Genomic DNA, 24,444 nt, shown 5'->3' with positions numbered 1-24,444 from the left:
CAACAGCATGGTAAACCAAGGGAACACTTCCGACATTTTCAGACTACTAAACAACCATTGATTTATAACCACGGAAAGTTACCACAAGTCGCAAAGAAAACGGGATCTGCCTCCACCATTCCAGCACCATTTCAACATCAACATCATCTAGTCACCTCTGCTTAGTCTAATACAGTGACAACTAAAAGATACCAAAAATAATTTAGTCCAATCAAGATGATGTCGCTGTCCATGGTACTGATTTGTGTGTGTGCGTGTGTGTGTGTGTGTGTGTGTGTGTGTGTGTGTGTGTGTGTGTGTGACAGTGCAAGTAGAGGAAACATGTTGACTCACCATACTTGTAAAGAAACACCAATGCCATCGTCCTCATGTTTACAAAACACTGTATCACTCTGTCATGCAGTACGTGCTTTTAGTATTTGTTGTCCTTGGCTAACTGGCTAAATTGCTTGCTCGCTAGCCTAACTTCCTTTCATGGGCAACAATGCGCCTATTACATCTAGCTACTTTTTGAACTTCCATCCTCTCAGGCCAGGGGCACAATATATAAATCTATGGCTGGATCAGAATAGCCAGTATGAAGAATTAAGTAAAACCACAAGTCCAAATCCCTATATCCACGCATGGCTGATTTAGGACAGGGAAGATTTTAGCTAGCTAGCTTGCCACCGAAGGACAATGACACAATGAGATGCAACAATTCACATTTTTTCTGTAAATGACATTCAGCTTTGATGTGATTGGTGTGAAGCCAAATCCAAACTGGCTTCCCTTGACTCTTTTTTGGGTGTGCGAGGACCAATCACAGTTTAGCTCAATGCTGATTGGGTATTATTTTATACTTTTGTGTAGAATCTCGCATAGGGCCCTCAAAAGGCTAGAGCCAGCCCTGGGTGAATGGACAGGTGATGGAAGAAGGATGGGGTATTCAATAAGAGTATAGGCCATCTCAGGGCCATCCATGCACTAGCTAAACCTTCTCTGTCACAGACTGTTATTCTCCATTTGTTTCCCATAAAGACCCTATGGAAGTGTTTAGTTGCTTTTATCAGCCTACATCCTCTCGGGTATATAACATTTGCTGCTTGCTTGCCGGAGCTGTCCTAATAAAGTTTATTGAAAAATATAGGGAGCCATATGTAGAGCGAAGTGTGACGATGGCAGACTGAACAAATTGTGTGTCTGGGATATGAATGATGGTGAGGCTCTCTCCCTCGTGTGTGTTTCTGTGTGCTGTTTAACAACCATGAGACAGACAGACACAGAGAGAGAGAGGGGGGGGGAGTGATAGAGAGAGAGAGAGGGGGGGGGAGTGATAGAGAGAGAGAGGGGGGGGAGTGATAGAGAGAGAGAGGGGGGGAGTGATAGAGAGAGAGAGAGAGGGGGGGAGTGATAGAGAGAGAGGGGGGGAGTGATAGAAGGAGGGGGGAGTGATAGAGAGAGAGAGAGAGAGAAAGAGAGGGGGGAGTGATAGAGAGAGAGAGATAGAGAGAGAGAGAGAGGGGGGAGTGATAGAGAGAGAGAGAGAGAGGGGGGTGATAGAGAGAGAGAGAGAGAGAGAGAGAGAGAGAGAGAGAGAGAGAGAGGGGAGAGTGATGGAGAGAAGGGGGGAGAGAGAGAGTGATAGAGAGAGAGTGATGGAGAGAAGGGGGGGGGGGAGATATACTCCTAACCCAGATACAGTTCTAAGACCTAATGACCTTCAAGTATGAATTGTAACACGTCCAATTGTTTTTCGAGTCAAGAAGTGAAGACAGGAGTGTGTGTGTTTGCTACTGTGTCCTGCGAGCATGTGCATGTGCACTCCTAAATTCCTGGGCGCATGTGGAAGAGTGATACAGGTTTTCTCACAGCAACAGTCCACAGTATCCCAGCTGTATATCCCCCTGGTACACGGCTCTAATTCTGCCAAATGATTTACATGGAACGACTGCACAAAACCATTTCCTCCCCTCTCACTATCCAATGTGCAATGTGCACATTATCGGCCTACAGTGCATAGCACAGGAGGTTGGTGACATCTTATTTGAGGAGGATGGGCTTGTGGTAATGGCTGGAGTGGAATACATCAAACACATGGTTTGTTGCCATCCCATTGGCTCCGTTACAGCTGTTATTATGAGCCGTCCTCCCCTCAGCAGCCTCCACGGATGCATAGACACACCTTATAGGCCTACAGAATGCATATATACTGTATGTGGGTGTAAACTAGAGCAGGAGCTCTTCCTGTCTCACGTTGACAGCCCTCACAGTGTGTCCACTTTCCACTGTTTATCCTTTCAAATGTCTCTGATTTTACAGGCTGAGCAATGAGTGTCTGCCAGTTAGCAATGAGTGACCGCCCAGTCCCTGGAGGATGGAAAGCAGGCAGACATCATACACGCATTGATTGTATCAAACCTGTCTTGAACTGTCTGTCTGTCGAGGGGAGGTTGTTTAACCATTATCATACATTTCATTTGATAAAATAATGATGTGCAGTGTAACATACTTACCCACATATGTAAACCTTAATGTTTTTCAATGCCATAAATACCAACACCACCAAAATCTGAGGATCACCACCCACCCCAAATCATAATCTTCACCATTAAAGGGGATAACACAAAACAGATCTTGGATCAGTGTCTAAGGGGAAACTTCGTTTTACTCTCAAAACGGGAAAGCGACCTGAAGAGAGAAATGTTTTTGTAGAGTGTTGGGGAATGCAAAGCCCACAGTGACCTCTGGTGGCTACAGTCAGTAGTGCAATCTACTGATTATCTCAAATCATGGAACCGTGTGTGTGTGTGAGAGAGAGAGAAATGGCCAGCTCTGTGAGCTCAGCGGTGATTGACGAGGTGAGCGGTTGAGTTGGTGACTACCGGATGACATCAGTTCATTCACAGGTGTTACTGCCAGAATGGGCCTCTGGCTCAGGAACCAGAGACCTTTAACAACGTCTTGCCTTGCTAGCCCCTTCCAAACACCCTGCCCTCTCTCTCTCTCACACACACACACCTCTGTTCTTGGTACCCTGTTAAAAATGGCTGTTCCTAAAACATGGCTGTCAGACACACAGGCACATACTTCCACAGGTCCTGATTGCTTCTATGTAACCTGAACAAACCTCTGAGAGGCATTAGGTGTGTGTTATTGTTGCTTGACTGGACAAAGCTGCTCCAGAGGAACAATAGTCCCACAGTGCACTGGGGGTGTACCCGGCGACCAGCCACAGGGGAGGAGTCTGCGTGACACTTCATTACATTCGTGTGAGGAGACCTGCAACAGGTTAACGAGGCACACAGGCCCTACTATGTTACTCACGGACAAAAGTGTTTCACCACTTAGGGGCCAGCTGAAGCTGTGATTACTGCAGTGATACAGCACCCATTGGATATGTCATGATGACTTTATTAATAATGACATCAGCCTACTTCATTTACCACTGCCATACAGTGTGACAGTATCTAGCATGACAACAGATAAATCTTATACACATAGATATTAATAGAATCTTGACGATCTTTCATTTAAAAAAGGTGACAAGACAAAAGTGAATATATATATTTGTTTTTATCACCGCGTACAACACAATAGAGACCATCAACTTTGACTTTATGAACTTAACAGAATTACAAGTCAATCAAAAAACATTATGGAAATGAACATATGAGATGAAGTATCCAAGGAGTGTCTCATCAAAGGAGCAGAGATGAACGTTGAATGGTTGGGGGAGAAGGGTCAGATGAGCAGAAGGTCAGGAGTCATAGTTCTGCAGAAGGGTGCATCCGTAGAGAATGATAGAGCCCTTTAGTGGCCAAAAAGGCAGTTTTAGCATGGGCAGCGTCATTGATTTATTCTACCATGCTTCCGCCATTTCAAAGTAGTCAACTGGCTGGGGATTCCTATGGGTTGTAGCCTCAATGGCGCCGTCACAGACACTATAATGGCAAAGATGAGTCCTCTACCCATCTCTGTGGGTACATCTCAAAAACCACCTCTCCTTTACTTTATTTGCACTACTATCGCTGGTAGTTATGAAGCATTTAAAAGTTAATTCCACTCCAAACTATCTTTTGGTATTGTTTTCATTAGTCCACTGTTGACATAGTCTCACAGTGTTTTGCATGTCAGCAGTCAACTTCTCAAGATATTGGGACCGTTAAGAAGCAGTGTCACCGGCCAAGTCATCCTGATGTAAAACGCATCATATATGGCAAAACGCATATAACTTCCACCTGTCAGACCTTTGTATTTAGACCAGTGCAGAGGAAGGAAAGGAGACATGGAGAGGAAGATGGATTTCAGACACGCCCAAGGACTTGATTTCTTGACTGTCGCTCTCTCTTTTCATTCAGTCTCTCAGTCAAGTGTTTATCATTATACATCTCTATCTCTCTCGCTCTCTCTCTCTCTCCGTTCCTCCTTGAGTGACATCAGATTGAGGATGGATGGAGAGCGGGAAGAGAAGAGTGGTGGAGGGTGGAACTTTCTCCCTCTCTCTGTTTCTCTCACTCATCTCCGGCCGGAAGGTTCTCCTCCATCCTCTTGATGAACTTCATGCGGATCTCTGTGACATTGTCTCCTCTCAGGGTGTCCTGAGCAAACTTCACATCCACTGCCATCTGTACCTGGAGGAGAGAGGAAGATATTATTCACAACAAGTGAACATAACATACACTGAGTGTACAAAACATTAAGAACACCTGCTCTTTCCAAGAATGACTGACCAGGTGAATCCAGGTGAAAGATATGTTCCCTTATTGATGTCACTTGTTAAATCCACTTCAATCAGTGTAGATGAAGGGGAGGAGGCAGGTTAAAGAAGGATGTTTAAGCCTCGAGACAAATGAGACATGACTTGTGTGTGTGACATTCAGAGGCTCCCCGGTTTGTGTCAAGAACTGCAATGCTGTTGGGTTTTTCAAGAATGGTCGACCACCCACAGGACAACCAACAACTGTGGGAAGCATTTCAATCAACATGGGCCAGCATCCCTGTGGAACGCTTTGGACACCTTGTAGAGTCCATGACCCGACGAATTGAGGTTGTTCTGAGGACAACTCAATATTAAGAAGGTATTCCTACTGTTTGGTATACTCAGTGGAATTCACACAAATAGAATGCCCACACTACCGTGCCAACACCCTGTGTAGGCTCTGTTATTTTCTTTTCACATTGTCCTTTTCTAGCACGGTTCCAACAGAGATGCTGGATACGTATCCAGACCAGCACAGTACAGCTTGGTTAGGCTAGTGTGAAAAGGTCTAAAGAAGCACTATCTATCTTTACCATCTCCAGAGCTCCTCGGAGTACCCCACACAGCAGGTTGGAGTAGACCAGGGAGCTGTGGTTGTCAGGCAGCTCTACAAAGTCCACCAGGGGGTTACTCTCCAGGATGAGGGACAACTCATCCCCTGCTGGGCTCCAGTTGGTCACACTGGGGGTGATGCCCAGGTACATCTTAAACGCCACCTAGTGGACAACACATGCAATCATACAATGGTGTTAGTGTTACAATGATGTTAGTACTGCATTTACAAATGGAACAGAGACTATCGCTCTCATAAGAGTCATCACTGAATGCAGACACTGACATTGTCACATGTGTTGTACTGAGAGAGGACTAGGCCAGGGAGAGAGAGGACTAGGCCAGGGAGAGCGAGGACTAGGCCAGGGAGAGAGAGGACTAGGCCAGGGAGAGAGAGGACTAGGCCAGGGAGAGAGAGGACTAGGCCAGGGAGAGAGAGGACTAGGCCAGGGAGTGGACAATCTTTCTTTACCGGGGTCTCACAACAAGCGATCCAGTCGTTGACATCTGCCCTTGTGAATGTCTCTTTTAAAAACTGTATGATGGTAGTTCGGTTGTTAGTCAATGTCAAAGCTTGCTAGCGAGAGCTGCCCCGTCTTGCGGTTGAGTTGCTGAAATGTGCATAAACTGGGGACACATGCAACTCTGGTCTCTAAACGCTCTCGTCGCAGAGTGCTAAGTCGCCATGTGTCTCCTCCTTGAACATGACTGGTCGCTGGTAGCAAGGCGGCTGATTATCTCAGTCTAAATGGCAGTTGAGGCTATCAGTTCAATATCCAGCACAACATTCCATACTACTGCCTTCCCTATAACTGAACCTACAGTGAGAGGTTAGACCTGTGAAAGGACTTAGTAGCACTGTTAGAACAGAGTGCTGAGGGAGCCTGGATGTCAACCACCAGGTGAGACAAGTAGTGTTTGAGCTTGACGAGTCTACAGCGATTTAGTACTGGGCCTGATGCTCAGGAGTACAGCAGACTACTGTCTGACCACATAGACACAAGCACGAGTTTGTGTTTGTATGTGCGCATGGTCATTCCTTCAGTTTGAACTGGATGTACTTAGGCGAGGGGTTGTTTCACCCTGGGTGTAGGTTGACAATGCTGCCAGGACTATTGTATAACAAAGACAACAAGCAGTGAAGCACAAGAGCCCGCCCACACACACACACACACACACACACACACACACACACACACAGGGGAAAGCAGCCAGTTGGCTTTGCGGTGGCATAGCTTAGATGCTTCCCTAGCTGAGTGAGTGCAGAAAAATGAAAAGCAGTAGAGAGGAGCTATGAAAGCTCAGAAACTACACAGACTACTGCAGGTTGGAGTTCAAATTCCAGTCGCTGACTCCCTCGCTCTCTAACTCACTGATTCACTCGTTCATAGTCAACCTCCTTCCCTCAGTCTTTTTCCCAGCTCTCTCTCCCCCCTGTCATTTTATCTTTCCCTGTCTGTTTCTTTCTTCATCTTTTCTTCCCCCTCGCCTCTCTTTTCTGGGAGGGTTCCATGGTCACGCTCTGATTGGCTCAGGGACGTTCCCGTTACCTTAGCGATGACATCGGCCGTTTCTCTGAAATCCTGACACCTCCCAATGCTGGATCGCGCCAAGAAGTCTTCGATGAGACGCACTCCGATATTATATCCCCTGGGAAAAAAACAAGAGAGGGGAAAAAACTGTGTGTAAAGAACGGTGCCAAATACTCTACCGCTTTAGAGCAGAGATTCACACCTCCCTTAAAGATGTCTTACTTCACCACTGTAGAGCAGAGATTCACACCTCCCTTAAAGATGTCTCACTTTACCACTATAGAGCAGAGATTCACACCACCCTTAAATATTTCAGACATGAACAATGGCTTAGTCAGACCTCAATGCTGAATTGAGCAAAGCTGAAAGAAAGAGGGAGAGAGCTATAGACAAACATCTGGACCCTATTAAGGAGTAAGATGAGATCGTCACCTGATTGAACCATATTTGGGACGTGCTACAGTAGGTGTATTAGTTAGGCAGAGCAGAAAACCTTTACAGACCCTTTCAGACCAACTCACACACTACATCATTGGTCTATTGGTTTCTAGGGTGAAGTTCAAGAGGGATGGAGAATTTGTCAGTGTGCTGCAGGTTAACGGGAAACTTCAGAGGCCCGAAAGCAGTAGCTCCACTTTATCCATTTGCAGAGAAAAGGATAAACTAAAAATGAAACGTTGAGGAGTGGCACATTTTACACGTTCACAACAAGCAGCACACTTCACACACACGTGGCTCAATTACTCTCCTTGTCTCCTTTCCTTGATCGACTATAAGTGAAAGGGCTAAGCAGAGATTGTTGAGAAGATGATAAGAGACTCACATCTTATCCAGCTGTTTGTTGACCTCCTCGTCGTTCTCATAGTCCTTACACAGCTGGGTTACCAGGGCTCCGTACGTCAGAGTGAACAGCTCCGAGTTCTACACAGAGAAACAGAAATTCCACAGTGTGCCATCACAGCCGCAAGATTTGTGACCTGTTGCCACAAGAAAAGGGCAACCAGTGAAAAACATACACCATTGTAAATACAACCCATATTTAAAAAGTTAGGACACACATTCAAGTTAGTTTGTTTTGTTTTAACCATTTAACATTGTAGAATAATAGTAAAGACATCAAAACTATGAAATAACATATTTATTTATTTTACCTTTATTTAACTAGGCAAGTCAGTTAAGAACAAACTCTTATTTTCAATGACGGCCTAGGAACAGTGGGTTAACTGCCATGTTCAGGGGCAGAACGACAGATTTTTACCTTGTCAGCTTGGGGAATCGATCTTGCAACCTTTCGGTTACTAGTCCAATGCCCTAACCATTAGGCTACCTGCCGCCCCAATGCAATCATGAAGTTTTTAAAAAAAAGTGTTTAACAATATTTGAGATTCTTCAAAGTAGCCACCCTTTGCCTTGATGACAGCTTGGCATTATCAGAAACCTGCTTCAGAAAGTAGTCAACGGGATGTTTTTCCAACAGTCTTCAAGGAGTTCCCACACATGCTGAGCACTTGTTGGCTGCTTTTCCTTCACTGTGGTCCAACTCATCCCAAACCATCTCAATTGGGTTGAGGTCAGGTGATTGTGGAGGCCAGGTCATCTGATGCATCACTTTCCTTCTTGCTCAAATAGCCCTTACACAGCCTGGATGTGTGTTGGATCATTGTCCTGTTGAAAAACAAATGATAGTCCCCACTATGCGCAAACAAGATGGGATGGCTTATCGGTGCAGAATGCTGTGGTAGCCATGCTGGTTAAGTGTGCCTTGGATTCTAAATAAATCACTGACAGTGTCACCAGAAAAGCACCATCACACCACCACCTCCATAGTTCACGGTGGGAATTACACATGCGGGAGATAAACCGTTCACCTACTCCACGTCTCACAAAGACATGGTGGTTGGAACCAAAACTCTAACATCTGGACTCATGAAATTTCAAAGGCTGGTAACTCTAATGAACTTATCCTCTGCAGCAGAGGTAACTCTGGGTCTTCCTTTCCTGTGGTGGTCCTCATGAGAGCCAGTTTCATCATAGCACTTGATGGTTTTTGCGACTGCACTTGAAGAAAAAGTTATTGAAATGTTCCTTATTGACTGACCTTCATGTCTTAAAGTAATGATGGACTGTTGCTTATTTGAGCTGTTCTTGCCATAATATGGACTTGGTCTTTTACCAAATAGAGCTATCTTCTATATACCACCCTTACCATGTCACAACACAACTGATTGGCTCAAACGCATTAAGAAGGAAAGAAATTCCACAAATTAACAAGGCACACTTGTTAATATAAATGCATTCCAGGTGACTACCTCATGAAGCTGGTTGAGAGAATGCCAAGAGTGTGCAAAGTTGTCATCAAGGCAAAGGGTGGCTACTTATAAACATAATATATATATTTAGATTTGTTTAACACTTTTTTGGTTACTACGTTATTTCATATGTGTTATTCCATAGTTGATGTTTTCACTATTATTCTACAATGTAGAAAACAGTAAAAATAAAGAAAAAAACATGGAATGAGTAGGTGTGTCCTAACTTGACTGGTACAGTAGTTACAAAACTGTATATAGACATTTTAAATGCTATTTTGGAACTGAGTGTAATGTTTACTGTTCATGTTTTATTGTTAATTTCACTTTTGTTTATTATCTATTTCACTTGCTTTGGCAATGTAAACATGTTTCCCATCCCAATAAAGTCATTATAATGAAATTGAATAGAGTAGGAGAAAACTTAGTTGCCAGCACCCCCTGGTGTAAAAACGTCAAAACTACAGACATCTTTAATTGATTCAAAGACAGTGAATGAGTTATTATATTGTAGATAAGTCATTTTCACAAATTAATTCGGCCTTACTAAAGTACGTAGCGTAGACTTGGGTCGGGTACATGGGTCAGCTACCTACGATGAAGAACCAATATCATCGGGGCAAATTTTAATATGCCAATTGCCATCCATGCCAGGCTCATCCATGTCAGGCTGACAGCTCATGTTTAACAAATGCGAAAGGTAACTATGCCCGAATAAAACAATTATAAACACTTACTGGCATTTTAGTAACTAGTTAGCTGCAAACAAGTTGCAGTGACTTAGTGAGTGTGCCATGGTGCTAGCTGGCGAATTAAATGCTAGTTACAATAACTAGCTAGCCAGACTGGCTTCCTGTATTTGTAATTCATTAAATGATCACTGAATATCTTTATTTGCACTACAGTTAAGATGATGCGTCGGTAATACTTCATCAAAACACGCATTGTTATATCAACACATTAAGCTGTTTTGGCGGTTAATAAAAGGCAGTTTGTCGTCTAAATTAGCTACCGTTAGTTTAACTTAATACTGTAGCTAGCTAGCATTAATTGAGTAGCATTAGCAGAACGCGACTCCTTACCATCTTCTTGCCGTCTGTGGTTCGGTTGGATTGCCTTGACATAGTGTATTGGGTTACAGGCTTGTACAGATGATTGAGTAGTTATCCTTTATTTATTCGTTTCTTTGAGAGCGGTCCCTGTGATCTATTTTCTGTCTCAGCTGTCAAACACCCAACTTCCTGAAAAACAGGAACCGGAATCAGCGGAGGATTGTGGGAAATAGTAGCACCATCATCTGGAATACATTTTCTTCCTCTGGCGCAAAAAAAATATAGCTGACAAAAACACAAAGAAACCTCGACTTTCATACCTCTCAAAATGTCAAAACTGGCGTTGTTCAATGTGTATATTACTGAACGGCTAACAGCGGCGGCTGTAGAGATAGCTGGAGTAGTAGAGAGAACAGTAACTGAGTACCAGGAGGAAATCTCTCGTTCAAAGGAGGAGAACGAACGTCTTCGACGTCTGCTGGATTTCAAACCGCACAGAACAGGTTTGTGTTGATTTAACGGTAAATCGATCGAATCAAGTACAGATAGTTAATGATGTAAATACCCACTACTTGCTCTGTTCAACTTGAATCAGCAGTATTTGGGGATTTATTTATCAAACAGTAACTAACTAGCTAGGTAAACATCTTGTAAACAAAACATGAGCTAATGTTATTGCATGAGTTTCATAGGACTGGCGTCCTATAACACAGCGGGTCCCAAACTAGGGGTCGCGACCCCAAGTTGAATTCCACTATATATATAAAAAAGTTTTAAAAAAAACAATGGTCCTTTTTCAGGACCCTGTCTTTCAAAGATAATTTGTAAAAATCCAAATAACTTCACAGATCTTCATTGTAAAGGGTTTAAACACTGTTTCCCATGCTTGTTCAATGAACCATAAACAATTATGAACATGCACCTGTGGAACGGTCGTTAAGACCCTAACAGCTTACAGACAGTAGGCAATTATGGTGACAGTTATAAAAACTTCAGACACAACAGAGGCCTTTCTACTGACTGAAAAACACCAAAAGAAAGATGCCCAGGGTCCCTGCTCATCTGTGTGAACGTGCCTTAGGCAGGCTGCAAGGAGGCATGAGGACTGCAGATGTGGCCAGGGCAATACATTTCAATGTCCGTACTGCGAGACGCCTAAGACAGCACTACAGGGAGACAAGACGGACAGCTGATCGTCCTCACAGTGGCAGACCACGTGTAACAACAACTGCACAGGATCAGTACATCCGAACATCACACCTGCAGGACAGGTACAGGATGGCAACAACAACTGCCCGAGTTACACCAGGAACGTACAATCCCTCCATCAGTGCTCAGACTGTCCGCAATAGACTGAGGCTGGACTGAGGGATTGTAGGCCTGTTGTAAGGCAGGTCCTCACCAGACATCACCGGCAACAGCGTCGCCTATGTGCACAAACCCACCGTGACTGGACCAGACAGGACTGGCAAAAAGTGCTCTTCACTGACAAGTCACGGTTTTGTCTCACTAGGGGTGATGGTCGGATTCACGTTTATTGTTGAAGGAATGAGCGTTACACCGAGGCCTGTACTCGGGAGCGATTTGGAGGTGGGGGGTCCGAAATAGTCTGGGGCGGTGTGTCACAGCATCATCGAACTGAGCTTGTTGTCATTGCAGGCAACCTCAACGCTGTGTGTTACAGGGAAGACATCCTCCTCCCTCATGTGGTACCCTTCCTGCAGGCTCATCCTGACATGACCCTCCAGCATGACAATGCCACCAGCCATACTGCTTAATTTCCTGCAAGACAGGAATGTCATTGTTCTGCCACGGCCTGCAACGAGCACAGATCACATCTGGGACTTATTGGATCGGAGGGTGAGGGCTAGGGCCACTCCCCCCAGAAATGTCCGGGAACTGGCAGGTGCCTTGGTGGAAGAGTGGGGTAACATCTCACAGCAAGAACTGGCAAATCTGGTGCAGTCCATGAGGAGGAGATGCACTGCAGTACTTAATGCAGCTGGTGGCCACACCAGATACTGACTGTTACTTTTGATCTTGAGAGGACGTTTCTCTCTCTCTCATATATATATCTATATATTGTAAGATCATCTTTGTCACTCAATCATTGTAATGTGGCTGACCTTAAATCTAAATGAGAATTATTAAAATCTATTCAAATTCAACCAGAGAGCGCCCTTAAATCTAAATTATAATTATTAAAACCTATTCAAATTCAACCAGAGAGCGCCCTTAAATCTAAATGATAATTATTAAAACCTATTCAAATTCAACCAGAGAGCGCCCTTAAATCTAAATGAGAATTATTAAAATCTATTCAAATTCAACCAGAGAGCGCCCTTAAATCTAAATTATAATTATTAAAACCTATTCAAATTCAACCAGAGAGCGCCCTTAAATCGTGGGAAAAGGCTATACTTGACCGTTGCACTTGAATCATTTCCATGGTGAATGGCTAAGCCTGCTATGCTATGAAACCACACACTATCGCAGAGACTTTGATGTTACCGGCCACAATTGATATGGTGAAAACAATGTGTGGGGAGGCAGAGGCACAAAAACTCACAATACCTTTGTCAGATAACACTATGAAACTAAGAATTGATGCTATAGCTATCAGGCAAGAGGAAACTCTGACTGAATTACTCAAATGCTCTCCAAATTGATGTAAGCTGTGAGGGCCGAGATGCATTGTCTTTGGTTCGCTTCATGTCGGGGATGCTATTTATGAGGACATATTCTTCTGTATCACGATTCCTGAGCATGAAACCGCACAGGGGATGTTAAGTGTGCTGCATGTGGCTTTCTTTTTCCCATGCAGTTAAGCCGAAACCACGCCCCGTTATTCAGAGGGGCATTCTTCTACGCTCCCATTGGCTAGTTAGCGTTGTCTCACACACAGGCAGTCAGCGCAGAGACAGTGACCTTCCAAAGTATTGATGGAAAGTGTAATTGAACAATTTGCTGCCTACCATAATGCAGGCCTATGATTATCATGTTTGGTAACATTTGCCTGTGTATTTATTTTCAATGAAAAAAAAGTTTGAATGAGTTGTACAAATGTCTCAGAGAAGCTGAATTCCCTCAATTGAAGGTCAGCTAAGTTAACCTAGGGTACTAGCTTGGTATTTGAAGTTATATTATCATTAGTAGTTTATTATTAGGTAAAAGCACATGCTTATTATTAATAATTTCTCAAATATTTTAGCTAATCATTCATTCGAATACACTATGCCACAGCCATTGAATCTATCTTTGAGCGTTAAGGGACGTTAATGGCTAGGTCGGTGTTATTATATTTTTCAATCTTGAAATACAAGGGATAATGTTAGTCATCAGTGACTAAAATTTCGCTCTCCGTGATATTCACTTCCGGACTTGGAGAGCGCTCAAAGCATTGTAGAACACCCCTCTGAATGGTTAGCTCTTTAAACAGGTCAACATTCACAAAGCTGCAGGGCCAGACGGATTACCAGGACGTGTACTCAAAGCATGAGTGGACCAGCTGGCAAGTGTCTTCACTGACATTTTCAAACTCTCCCTGACTGAGCCTGTAATACCTACATGTTTCAAACAGACCACAATAGTCCCTGGTGGTAAGAGAAGGCAACAACACGTCTGCCTCGCTGATCCTTAACACTGGGGCCCCTCGAGGGTGTGTACTTAGTCCCCTCCTGTATTTCCTGTTCACCCACGACTGCGTGGCCAAACACGACTCCAGCACCATCATTAAGTTTGCTGACGACACGACAGTGGTAGGCCTGTTCACCGACAACGATGAGGAGGTCAGAGAACTGGCAGTGTGGTGCCAGGACAACAACCTCTCCCTCAATGTGAGCAAGACAAAGGAGCTGATCGTGGACTGCAGGAAAAGGTGGGCTGAACAGGCCCCCATTAACATCGACGGGGCTGTAGTGAAGCAGGTTGAGAGCTTCAAGTTCCTTGGTGTCCACATCACCAACAAACTATCATGGTCCAAACATACCAAGACAGTCGTAAAAAGGGTACGACAAGACCTTTTCCCCCTCAGGAGACTGAAAAGATTTGGCATGGGTCCCCAGATCCTCAAAGTTCTACAGCTGCACCATTGAGAGCATCCTGACAGGTTGCATCCCCGCCTGGTATGGCATCTGACCATAAGGCGTCACAGAGGGTAGTGTGAATGGCCCAGTACATCACTGGGGTCAAGCTTCCTGCCATCCAGGACCTATACAATAGGTAATGTCAAATGAAAGCCCATACAATTGTCAGAGACTCCAGTCACCCAAGTTGTAGACTTGTTTTTCTCTTCTACCGGAGCGCCACGTCTAGGACCAAAAGACTCCTCAACAGCTCCTACCCCGAAGCCATATGACAATTTACATTGACCCCCCCTCCTTTTTGTACACTGCTGCTACTCGCTGTTTATTATCTATGCATAGTCACTTTTGCATGGCTATATTGAGGAAAAACACATTCCATGGCATCAAATGGGAGGTTTTGGCACAGATGGAGCTCCATCTATCTCAGGTCTCCCTCTGCCAAATAGACTCATTGTATGATACACCCACTGAGCTATAATGGATACACTGAGAGCAACTGGCGGCAAAAGAGCTGAGCGCAGAACTCAGAGATATTTATTTTATTTAACTAGGCAAGTCGGTTAAGAACCAATTCTTATTTACACTTGACGGCCTACCAAAAGGCAAGGCCTCCTGCTGGGATTAAAAATAAATCAAATAAAAATATAGGACAAAACACACATCACGTCAAGAGAGACCACCCTACATAAAGAGAGACCTAAGACAACATCGCATGGTAGAAACATGACAACAACATGGTAGCAACACAACATGGTAGCAGCACAAAACAGGGTACAAACATTATTGGGCACAGACAACAGCACAAAGGGCAAGTAGGTAGAGACAACTATACATCACACAAAACAGCCACAACTGTCAGTAAGAGAGTCTTTGAATGAAGATGGAGATACAACTGTCCTGTTTTTGAGTGTTTGTTGCAGCTCGTTCCAGTTGCTAGCTGCAGCGAACTGAAAAAAGGAACGACCCAGGGATGTGTGTGCTTTGGGGACCTTTAAGAGAATGTGACTGGCAGAACGGGTGTTGAATGTGGAGTATGAGGGCTGCTGTAGATATCTCAGATAGGGGGGAGTGAGGCCTAAGAGGGTTTTATAAATAAGCATCAACCAGTGGGTCTTGCGACAGGTATACAGAGATGACCAGTTTACAGAGGAGTATTGAGTGCAGTGATGTGTCCTATAAGGAGCATTGGTGGTAAATCTGATGGCCGAATGGTTAAGAACATCTAGCCGCTCGAGAGCACCCTTACTTGCCGATCTATAAATTACATCTCCGTAATCTAGCATGGATAGGATGGTCATCTGAATCAGGGTTAGTTTGGCAGCTGGGGTGAAAGAGGAGCGATTACGATATAGGAAACCAAGTCTAGATTTAACTTCAGCCTGCAGCTTTGATATGTGATGAGAAAAGGACACTGTACCGTCTAGCCATTATTCTTACCAAACCACATGATCTTTGTTTTTTGGAGATGTTCAGAACAAGGTTAAGGGCAGAGACAGCTTGTTGGACACTAAGAAAGCTTTGTTGTAGAGCGTGTAACACAAAATCCGAGGAGGAGCCAGCTGAGAATAAGCCTGTATCATCTGCATATAAATGGATGAGAGAGCTTCCTACTGCCTGAGCTATGTTGTTTATGTAAATTGAGAAGAGCTTGGGGCCAAGGTTCGAGCACAAGAAGGGAATGGTCTACCGTATCAAAAGCTTTGGCCATGTCAATAAAAATAGCAGCACAACATTGCTTAGAATCAAGGGCAATGTTGACATCATTGAGGACCTTTAAGATATGCAGCAGGTAACTTTGATCGTAAACTATACTGTACACACCTGTTTGCAAAACTATGTGGAGATACGGGATCCGAGCATGACACTGTTCTATTTCACATCGAGGCTTGGAGGTTATCGAGGGGTCGTGTTGGAAAGAGTTTTCAAATTGAGAGAGAAACTGTGGTCATTTGCAATGGATGTAAAAAAAAACAGACTTTATTGAAAATAAAATGTCTTCTTGTCTCAGTAGCGAGTTTTCATGGATGCCAAGGGAAGCCAGGCTTCCCTAAAAATAAAATAAACATATCTTTCGTCTCTGTATTTTAATATATAATTTGAAGAGGCTGAATATATCTCACAGGAGAAAGCATCCGTGAGCGAGCGAAACCGCAACCTCTGTCTCTCTATGTGTAGGCCATCTATCTGATGCTGTCTGGTCCAAACGAGTATGACTTTGTTGCCGTCAGTAGCATTGAATGCAAGGGAAGCCTGTGAGCGTTTGACCTCTCTTGATTAAAAAAAAAGTATAAAAAATTGCCCAATCAGCGTTGAGCTCAACTGTGAATGGTACTGGCACACCAACCACAACAACAAATATCTTCAAGGGAAGCCAGCTTGGATTTTGGCATCACTCCTATCAAATCGCCTTGAGCATATGTCGTTGACGGAAACAACTTGAAATGTTGCATTTCGTTGTGTTGTTGTCCTCTGGTGGCTAGCTAGCTAACATTGTCCCTTTCCTAAATTAGCAATGGATGGAGATAGGGATTTGGACTTGTGGTGTTACTTAATTCTCCGTACTGGCCAATGATTATAACGGAGATCCTTATCCAACCATTAATTCATACATTGTTGTGCCCCTGGCCTGAGCGAATATGTATGTAGCTAGATGTAGTGGAAGTTAAATATAAATAAATAGAGCAAACAAACAGCGCAATTATCACAACACATATGTTGTAATGTGGCTTTAAGGGGAGCTTCGCACCGCTACTGCCTTGTCTATGTAACAGACATATGTGACAGGACGAATCGAGCCCGTCGATGGAGAAACATTTGAAATGGTGAAGAGGTGACTCCAGGATGCTGGCCTTCTAGGTAGAGTTGCAAAGAAAAAGCCATATCTCAGACTGGCCAATAAAAATAAAAGATTAAGATGGGCAAAAGAACACAGGCACTGGACAGAGGAACTCGTCACTGTTGACGTTGAGACTGGTGTTTTGCGGGTACTATTTAATGAAGCTGCCAGTTGAGGACTTGCGAGGCATCTGTTTCTCAAACTAGACACACTAATGTACTTGTCCTCTTGCTCAGTTGTGCACCGGGGCCTCCCACTCCTCTTTCTATTCTGGTGTAGAGCCAGTTTGTGCTGTTCTGTGAAGGGAGTAGTACACGGCGTTGGATGAGATCTTCAGTTTCTTGGCAAGTTCTCACATGGAATAGCCTTCATTTTTCAGAACAAGAATAGACTGACGAGTTTCAGAAGAAAGTTCTTTGTTTCTGGCCATTCTGAGCCTGTAATTGAACCCACAAATGCTGATGCTCCAGTCTAAACGAGGCCAGTTTTATTGCTACTTTAATCAGAACAACAGTTTTCAGCTGTGCTAACATAATTGCAAAAGGGTTTTCTAATGATCAATTAGCCTTTTAAAATCATCAACTTGGATTAGCTAACACAACGTGCCATTGGAACACAGGAGTGATGGTTGCTGATAATGGGCCTCTGTAGATATTCCCAAAAACAAATCTTCCATTTCCAGCTACAATAGTCATTTACAACACTAACAATGTCTACACTGTATTTCTGATCAATTTGATGTTATTTTAATGGACAAATTTGCTTTCCTTTCAAAAACAAGGACATTTCTAGGTGACCCCAAACTTTTGAACTGTAGTGTGTGTGTGTGTGTGTGTGTATATATTAGTTGACATTGGGACCGCCAAACCGGTCATGCTGGAGGATGTTGCAAGCAGCAGAACGTTCTACACGGCGTCTCCAGACTGTCACGTCTGTCACATGTGCTCAGTGTGAACCTGCTTTCATCTGTGAAGAGCACAGGGCGCCAGTGGCGAATTTGCCAATCTTGGTGTTCTCTGGCAAATGAAAAACGTCCTGCACGGTGTTGGGCTGTAAGCACAACCCCAACCTGTGGACGTCGGGCCCGCATACCACCCTCATGGAGTCTGTTTCTGACCGTTTGAGCAGACACATGCACATTTGTGGCCTGCTGGAGGTCATTTTGCAGGGCTCTGGCAGTGCTCCTCCTGCTCCTCCTTGCACAAATGCGGCGGTAGCGGTCCTGCTGCTGGGTTGTTGCCCTCCTACGGCCTCCTCCGCGTCTCCTGATGTACTGGCCTGTCTCCTGGTAGCGCCTCCATGCTCTGGACACTACGCTGACAGACACAGCAAACCTTCTTGCCACAGCTCGCATTGATGTGCCATCCTGGATGAGCTGCACTACCTGAGCCACTTGTGTGGGTTGTAGACTCCGTCTCATGCTACCACTAGAGTGAAAGCACCGCCAGCATTCAAAAGTGACCAAAACATCAGCCAGGAAGCATAGGAACTGAGAAGTGGTCTGTGGTCCCCACCTGCAGAACCACTCCTTTATTGGGGGTGTCTTGCTAATTGCCTATAATTTCCACCTGTTGTCTATTCCATTTGCCCAACAGCATGTGAAATTTATTGTCAATCAGTGTTGCTTCCTAAGTGGACAGTTTGATTTCACAGAAGTGTGATTGACTTGGAGTTACATTGTGTTGTTTAAGTGTTCCCTTTATTTTTTTGAGCAGTGTGTGTGTGTGTGTGTGTGTATATATATATATATATATATATATATATATATATATATATATATATATATATATATATACACACATTATTTATAGATATAGATATTACTCCAAACGTCAACAGTGAAGAGGCGACTCCGGGATGCTGGCCTTCAGAACTATACTGAACTATACTGTACCTTACTCTGCTCTACTCTGCTGTGCTGCACTGGGGTGTCCAAACTTGTGAAACATGAGAATGACATTCATATCCATAATTATGCATTTATGTGTAGTACAGATCAGGGACTCATGATGTAATTCTGTTACCGTAATGAACTTTTAAATCAATAGTTTTTGTTTGACATTTTTAAGGTGAAAAAACTCTAAGCGTAATTCTGATGCCATGAAATTCCCCATATGTTGGTTGAATGCACTGACCGTCAATCACTCTGCATAAGAGCGTCCGCTGAATGACACCTATTTGAATGTAAAAACAAACACTTGCAACGCATGCTGGGTATTATTCTAATGAGCTCTGCCCCCAAACAAGTACAAATTTGGTCGGACCAGACCAAATCGGAGCGAATCGGAGCAAATCATAGACATCTAGGCTATGTTTCACAAATTTGAACAGCACAGTACGGTACGGCAAAGTTCAGTACAGTACAGCAGAGTAATTCAGTAGAGTACACTACATTGTACTGTGCTGTACTGTACTATACTTTACTGTATTTTACTGTGCTGTCCAAACTTGTGAAACATAGATGACTATGATTGGTTCGGACGTCCGTGGATGTTGCAATCAAGGCCAATCTGGACAGCACCAAAGAAAGACGTTGCTATCATGTTGAATAATGCAAGGGAGAGAGACATTCTGACATCAAAGTTACCTGTCAAGGTCAAGTCTTGAGTCCGAGGAAAGTCAGAGTCCTGGACTCGGGTACTACCACACTGGATAGACATATGTTATTTTACATTTAAAAAAAGTTCAATTATGTATTGATCTCTTAATTATCCCTTTCCTCCCCTTTTTCTAGACCCCCAGCAGCTTACTCTCCCAGTCTCTGAAGAAGAGGTTCCCCCTGAGCGGCAGTGCTGTGAGCAGAAGTGGAGCCCCAGTCTGGAGAAGGACCCAGAGCCCACACAGATTAAAGATGAACAAGAGGAAATCAGGACCAATCAGGAGGAAGAGCAGCTTGAAGGGCTGGAGTCTGATACCAAAGACTCCATATTCACCGTCTGTGAGGAAAGTGACTGTGATCCGATGGATTTCTCGAGCCAAATTTCCGAGAGCAGAGAGGGGGATGTGTTATGTGTCCGCATTCCTCAAGAGATCAAAACCGAGCCTGATGGAGAGCTCTACACGGTATCAGAAGCAACCAGTGCCTCACACTCCCTCTCAGAAGGATATCCAGGCTGTTCGGCAGCTCACAGTGAAAACAGTGGAAGTGGCAATGAGGTGGAGAGTGACGGACTACCGTCAGGATCAAAGGCACTGAAATCACCCAGAAAACAAGCAAAGAAAAGACTAAGCTCCCATACCTCTGCTGGAAGCGGGGTGACCACAAATGCTGCTCCTCCTTATTGTTGCAAGCTGTGTGGAAGTACATTTGTGTACATTGGTCCTTTAGTTAATCATGTGAAAAATGTGCACACAAAGCTTACTGCAGAATACCGTTGTGGTGTGTGTGAAGAAGTCTTTGAGTCCATAGCAAGTCTGACAGAGCACCTGCAAACCCACATTAAAGCAACACGCACTTGTAATGTTTGTGGCAAATGCTTCCCTAGTGATTCTAGTATGAGAACACACATGGTAACGCACACAGGAGAGAAACAGTATCAATGCAAAGAATGTGGAAAATGTTTCAAAAATAAGGGCTATATGCACTTGCATATGAGGCGTCACACAGGGGAGACACCATTTTGGTGCAAAGATTGTGGCGAAAGTTTCACTTGTAAGGGATACTTGAAAACGCATATGAAGTTCCACACAAGTGAGGAACCACAGCCCACACTGATTAAAGATAAACAACAGGAACTTGGGACCAGACGGGAGGAAGAGCAGCTTGAAGGGCTGGAGTCTGATACCAAAGACTCCATATTCACCGTCTGTGAGGAAAGTGACTGTGATCCGATGGATTTCTCGAGCCAAATTTCCGAGAGCAGAGAGGGGGATGTGTTATGTGTCCGCATTCCTCAAGAGATCAAAACCGAGCCTGATGGAGAGCTCTACACGGTATCAGAAGCAACCAGTGCCTCACGCGCCCTCTCAGAAGGATATCCAGGCTGTTCGGCAGCTCACAGTGAAAACAGTGGAAGTGGCAATGAGGTGGAGAGCGAGGGACTACCGTCAGGATCAAAGCCACTGAAATCACCCAGAAAATGGGCAAGCACCCATAACCGTGCTAGAGGCAAGGTGACCACAAATGCTTCTCCTTATTGTTGCAAGTTGTGTGGAAGTACATTTGTGTACATTGGTCCTTTAGTTAATCATGTGAAAAATGTGCACACAAAACATACGAAAATGTGTGGTGTGTGTGAGGAGGTATTCGAGTCCATAGCAAGTCTGACAGAGCACCTCCAATCCCACATTAAAGCAACACGCACTTGTAATGTTTGTGGCAAATGCTTCCCCAGTGATGCTAATCTGAGAACACACATGGTGTCTCACACAGGAGAGAAACTATATCAATGTAAGGAATGTGGGAAAAGTTTCAAAACTAAGGCATATATGAAATTGCATATGAGACTTCACACGGGGGAGAAACCATTTCAGTGCAAAGAATGTGGAGAAAGTTTCACTTGTAATGGATACTTGAGAGCACATATGAAGTTCCACACAGGAGAGAAATCATATCGGTGTAAGGACTGTGGGCAAGACTTCGACCAGAAGGAACAACTGGAAACGCACATGTGGACTCACCAAGGTCAGAAACCACATGGTTGCAAACAGTGTCCGAAAAGCTTCAAGCGCAAGGAAGAACTGACCAGACACACAGCGGTTCACACGGGAGAGAGACCTTTCAAGTGCACTGTGTGTGGACATTGCTTTGCCACCCCAGGCAACCTGACACAACACCTGACCACTCACTCCGGAGAGAAACCGTATCACTGCAAACTGTGCAACAGATGTTTTAGAAACAATCCACTACTTAAAAGTCACCTGAGGAACCGTCACAAATGTTATGACCGTGCCATATTGGCAGAAGATGACTTAAGTTCCTCCGTGTGATGTGGGAGTGCCCTGTAGTTAAATGCTTCTAGGACAAAGTTACAACATTGATGTTGGCTCTTACATGAATGTCACCTCACTGTCTCCCATTTTAACCAGTAGATACAGATACTATTAGGAGTTTTAACATCAGAATTATCGACAGTGAGAATGAATGGTGCTGGTCAAGGAACAACTGAGACCTGGGCAAATATACATGACTCTGTAAAGAATAATCTCAGCTAAAGCCCAACACATAGATACATACATACATACATACATACATACATACATACATACATACATACATACAGTGCCTTGCGAAAGTATTCGCCCCCCTTGAACTTTGCGACCTTTTGCCACATTTCAGGCTTCAAACATAAAAATATAAAACTGTATTTTTTTGTGAAGAATCAACAACAAGTGGGACCCAATCATGAAGTGGAATGACATTTATTGGATATTTCAAACTTTTTTAACAAATCAAAAACTGAAAAATGGGGCGTGCAAAATTATTCAGCCCCTTTACTTTCAGTGCAGCAAACTCTCTCCAGAAGTTCAGTGAGGATCTCTGAATGATCCAATGTTGACCTAAATGACTAATGATGATAAATACAATCCACCTGTGTGTAATCAAGTCTCCGTATAAATGCACCTGCACTGTGATAGTCTCAGAGGTCTGTTAAAAGCGCAGAGAGCATCATGAAGAACAAGGAACACACCAGGCAGGTCCGAGATACTGTTGTGAAGAAGTTTAAAGCCGGATTTGGATACAAAAAGATTTCCCAAGCTTTAAACATCCCAAGGAGCACTGTGCAAGCGATAATATTGAAATGGAAGGAGTATCAGACCACTGCAAATCTACCAAGACCTGGCCGTCCTTCTAAACTTTCAGCTCATACAAGGAGAAGACTGATCAGAGATGCAGCCAAGAGGCCCATGATCACTCTGGATGAACTGCAGAGATCTACAGCTGAGGTGGGAGACTCTGTCCATAGGACAACAATCAAGTATATTGCACAAATCTGGCCTTTATGGAAGAGTGGCAAGAAGAAAGCCATTTCTTAAAGATATCCATAAAAAGTGTTGTTTAAAGTTTGCCACAAGCCACCTGGGAGACACACCAAACATGTGGAAGAAAGTGCTCTGGTCAGATGAAACCAAAATTGAACTTTTTGACAACAATGCAAAACGTTATGTTTGGTGTAAAAGCAACACAGCTGAACACATCATCCCCACTGTCAAACATGGTGGTGGCAGCATCATGGTTTGGGCCTGCTTTTCTTCAGCAGGGACAGGGAAGATGGTTAACATTGATGGGAAGATGGATGGAGCCAAATACAGGACCATTCTGGAAGAAAACCTGATGGAGTCTGCAAAAGACCTGAGACTGGGACGGAGATTTGTCTTTCAACAAGACAATGATCCAAAACATAAAGCAAAATCTACAATGGAATGGTTCAAAAATAAACATATCCAGGTGTTAGAATGGCCAAGTCAAAGTCCAGACCTGAATCCAATCGAGAATCTGTGGAAAGAACTGAAAACTGCTGTTCACAAATGCTCTCCATCCAACCTCACTGAGCTCGAGCTGTTTTGCAAGGAGGAATGGGAAAAAATGTCAGTCTCTCGATGTGCAAAACTGATAGAGACATACCCCAAGCGACTTACAGCTGTAATCACAGCAAAAGGTGGCGCTACAAAGTAGTAACTTAAGGGGGCTGAATAATTTTGCACGCCCAATTTTTCAGTTTTTGATTTGTTAAAACAGTTTGAAATATCCAATAAATGTCGTTCCACTTCATGATTGTGTCCCACTTGTTGTTGATTCTTCACAAAATAATACAGTTTTATATCTTTATGTTTGAAGCCTGAAATGTGGCAAAAGGTCGCAAAGTTCAAGGGGGCCGAATACTTTCGCAAGGCACTGTACATACATACAAGTTATAAGCCCCATTACATACATACATGCATACAAACTATAAGCCCCCAAACATACATGCAAACAAACTATAAGCCCCCATACATACATACATACATACATACATACAAGTTATAAGCCCCATTACATACATACATACAAGTTATAAGCCCCATTACATACATACATACAAACTATAAGCCCCCATACATACATACAAGTTATAAGCCCCGATAGATAACGTGAGGTGCGTTCAGTTCGCTTGAACGTTTGCTACGTTGTGAAACGGTTTGTACTGAAAAGACTGAGGTACATTTGATCCCGTTTTGTGGGTGTGGCTTGAAGCAACGAGTGACATATTAAAACGGCAGCGGCCATGCTGACGGCGTTCCCCAACACACAACCCAACCCCTCCCAGTTCTTCAACTGGTTGTTCAGTACAGCACCGTTTCCTTCCAATTGAATGTAAAAACGTACTGAACACAGACCTGGTTTCAAGGTGGGTCGG

General features: G+C 43.8%; 2 protein-coding genes across 2 annotated transcripts; one reads left to right on the top strand and one right to left on the bottom strand.

The window, feature by feature from the left end:
• Positions 1-3,536: 3,536 nt before the first annotated feature.
• LOC110487924 (trafficking protein particle complex subunit 3) lies at positions 3,537-10,403 on the bottom strand. Its single transcript, XM_021559842.3, has 5 exons — positions 10,217-10,403; positions 7,649-7,746; positions 6,844-6,943; positions 5,275-5,457; positions 3,537-4,613 (listed from the first exon to the last, which is right to left on the bottom strand). The coding sequence occupies exons 1-5, from the start codon at positions 10,256-10,258 to the stop codon at positions 4,494-4,496; spliced, it is 543 nt and encodes a 180-aa protein (XP_021415517.1). The 5' UTR covers positions 10,259-10,403; the 3' UTR covers positions 3,537-4,493.
• LOC110487923 (uncharacterized) lies at positions 10,385-23,819 on the top strand. Its single transcript, XM_021559841.3, has 2 exons — positions 10,385-10,689; positions 19,842-23,819. The coding sequence occupies exons 1-2, from the start codon at positions 10,515-10,517 to the stop codon at positions 22,034-22,036; spliced, it is 2,370 nt and encodes a 789-aa protein (XP_021415516.3). The 5' UTR covers positions 10,385-10,514; the 3' UTR covers positions 22,037-23,819.
• The last annotated feature ends 625 nt before the right edge of the window (positions 23,820-24,444 follow it).

Source organism: Oncorhynchus mykiss, chromosome 30 (genome assembly GCF_057628025.1).
Source record: "Oncorhynchus mykiss isolate SJ-2025 chromosome 30, ASM5762802v1, whole genome shotgun sequence".
In the NCBI taxonomy this organism is placed as follows: domain Eukaryota; kingdom Metazoa; phylum Chordata; class Actinopteri; order Salmoniformes; family Salmonidae; genus Oncorhynchus; species Oncorhynchus mykiss.
Note: the sequence above shows the minus strand (reverse complement) of the source record. Positions and strands in the feature narration are given on the sequence as shown.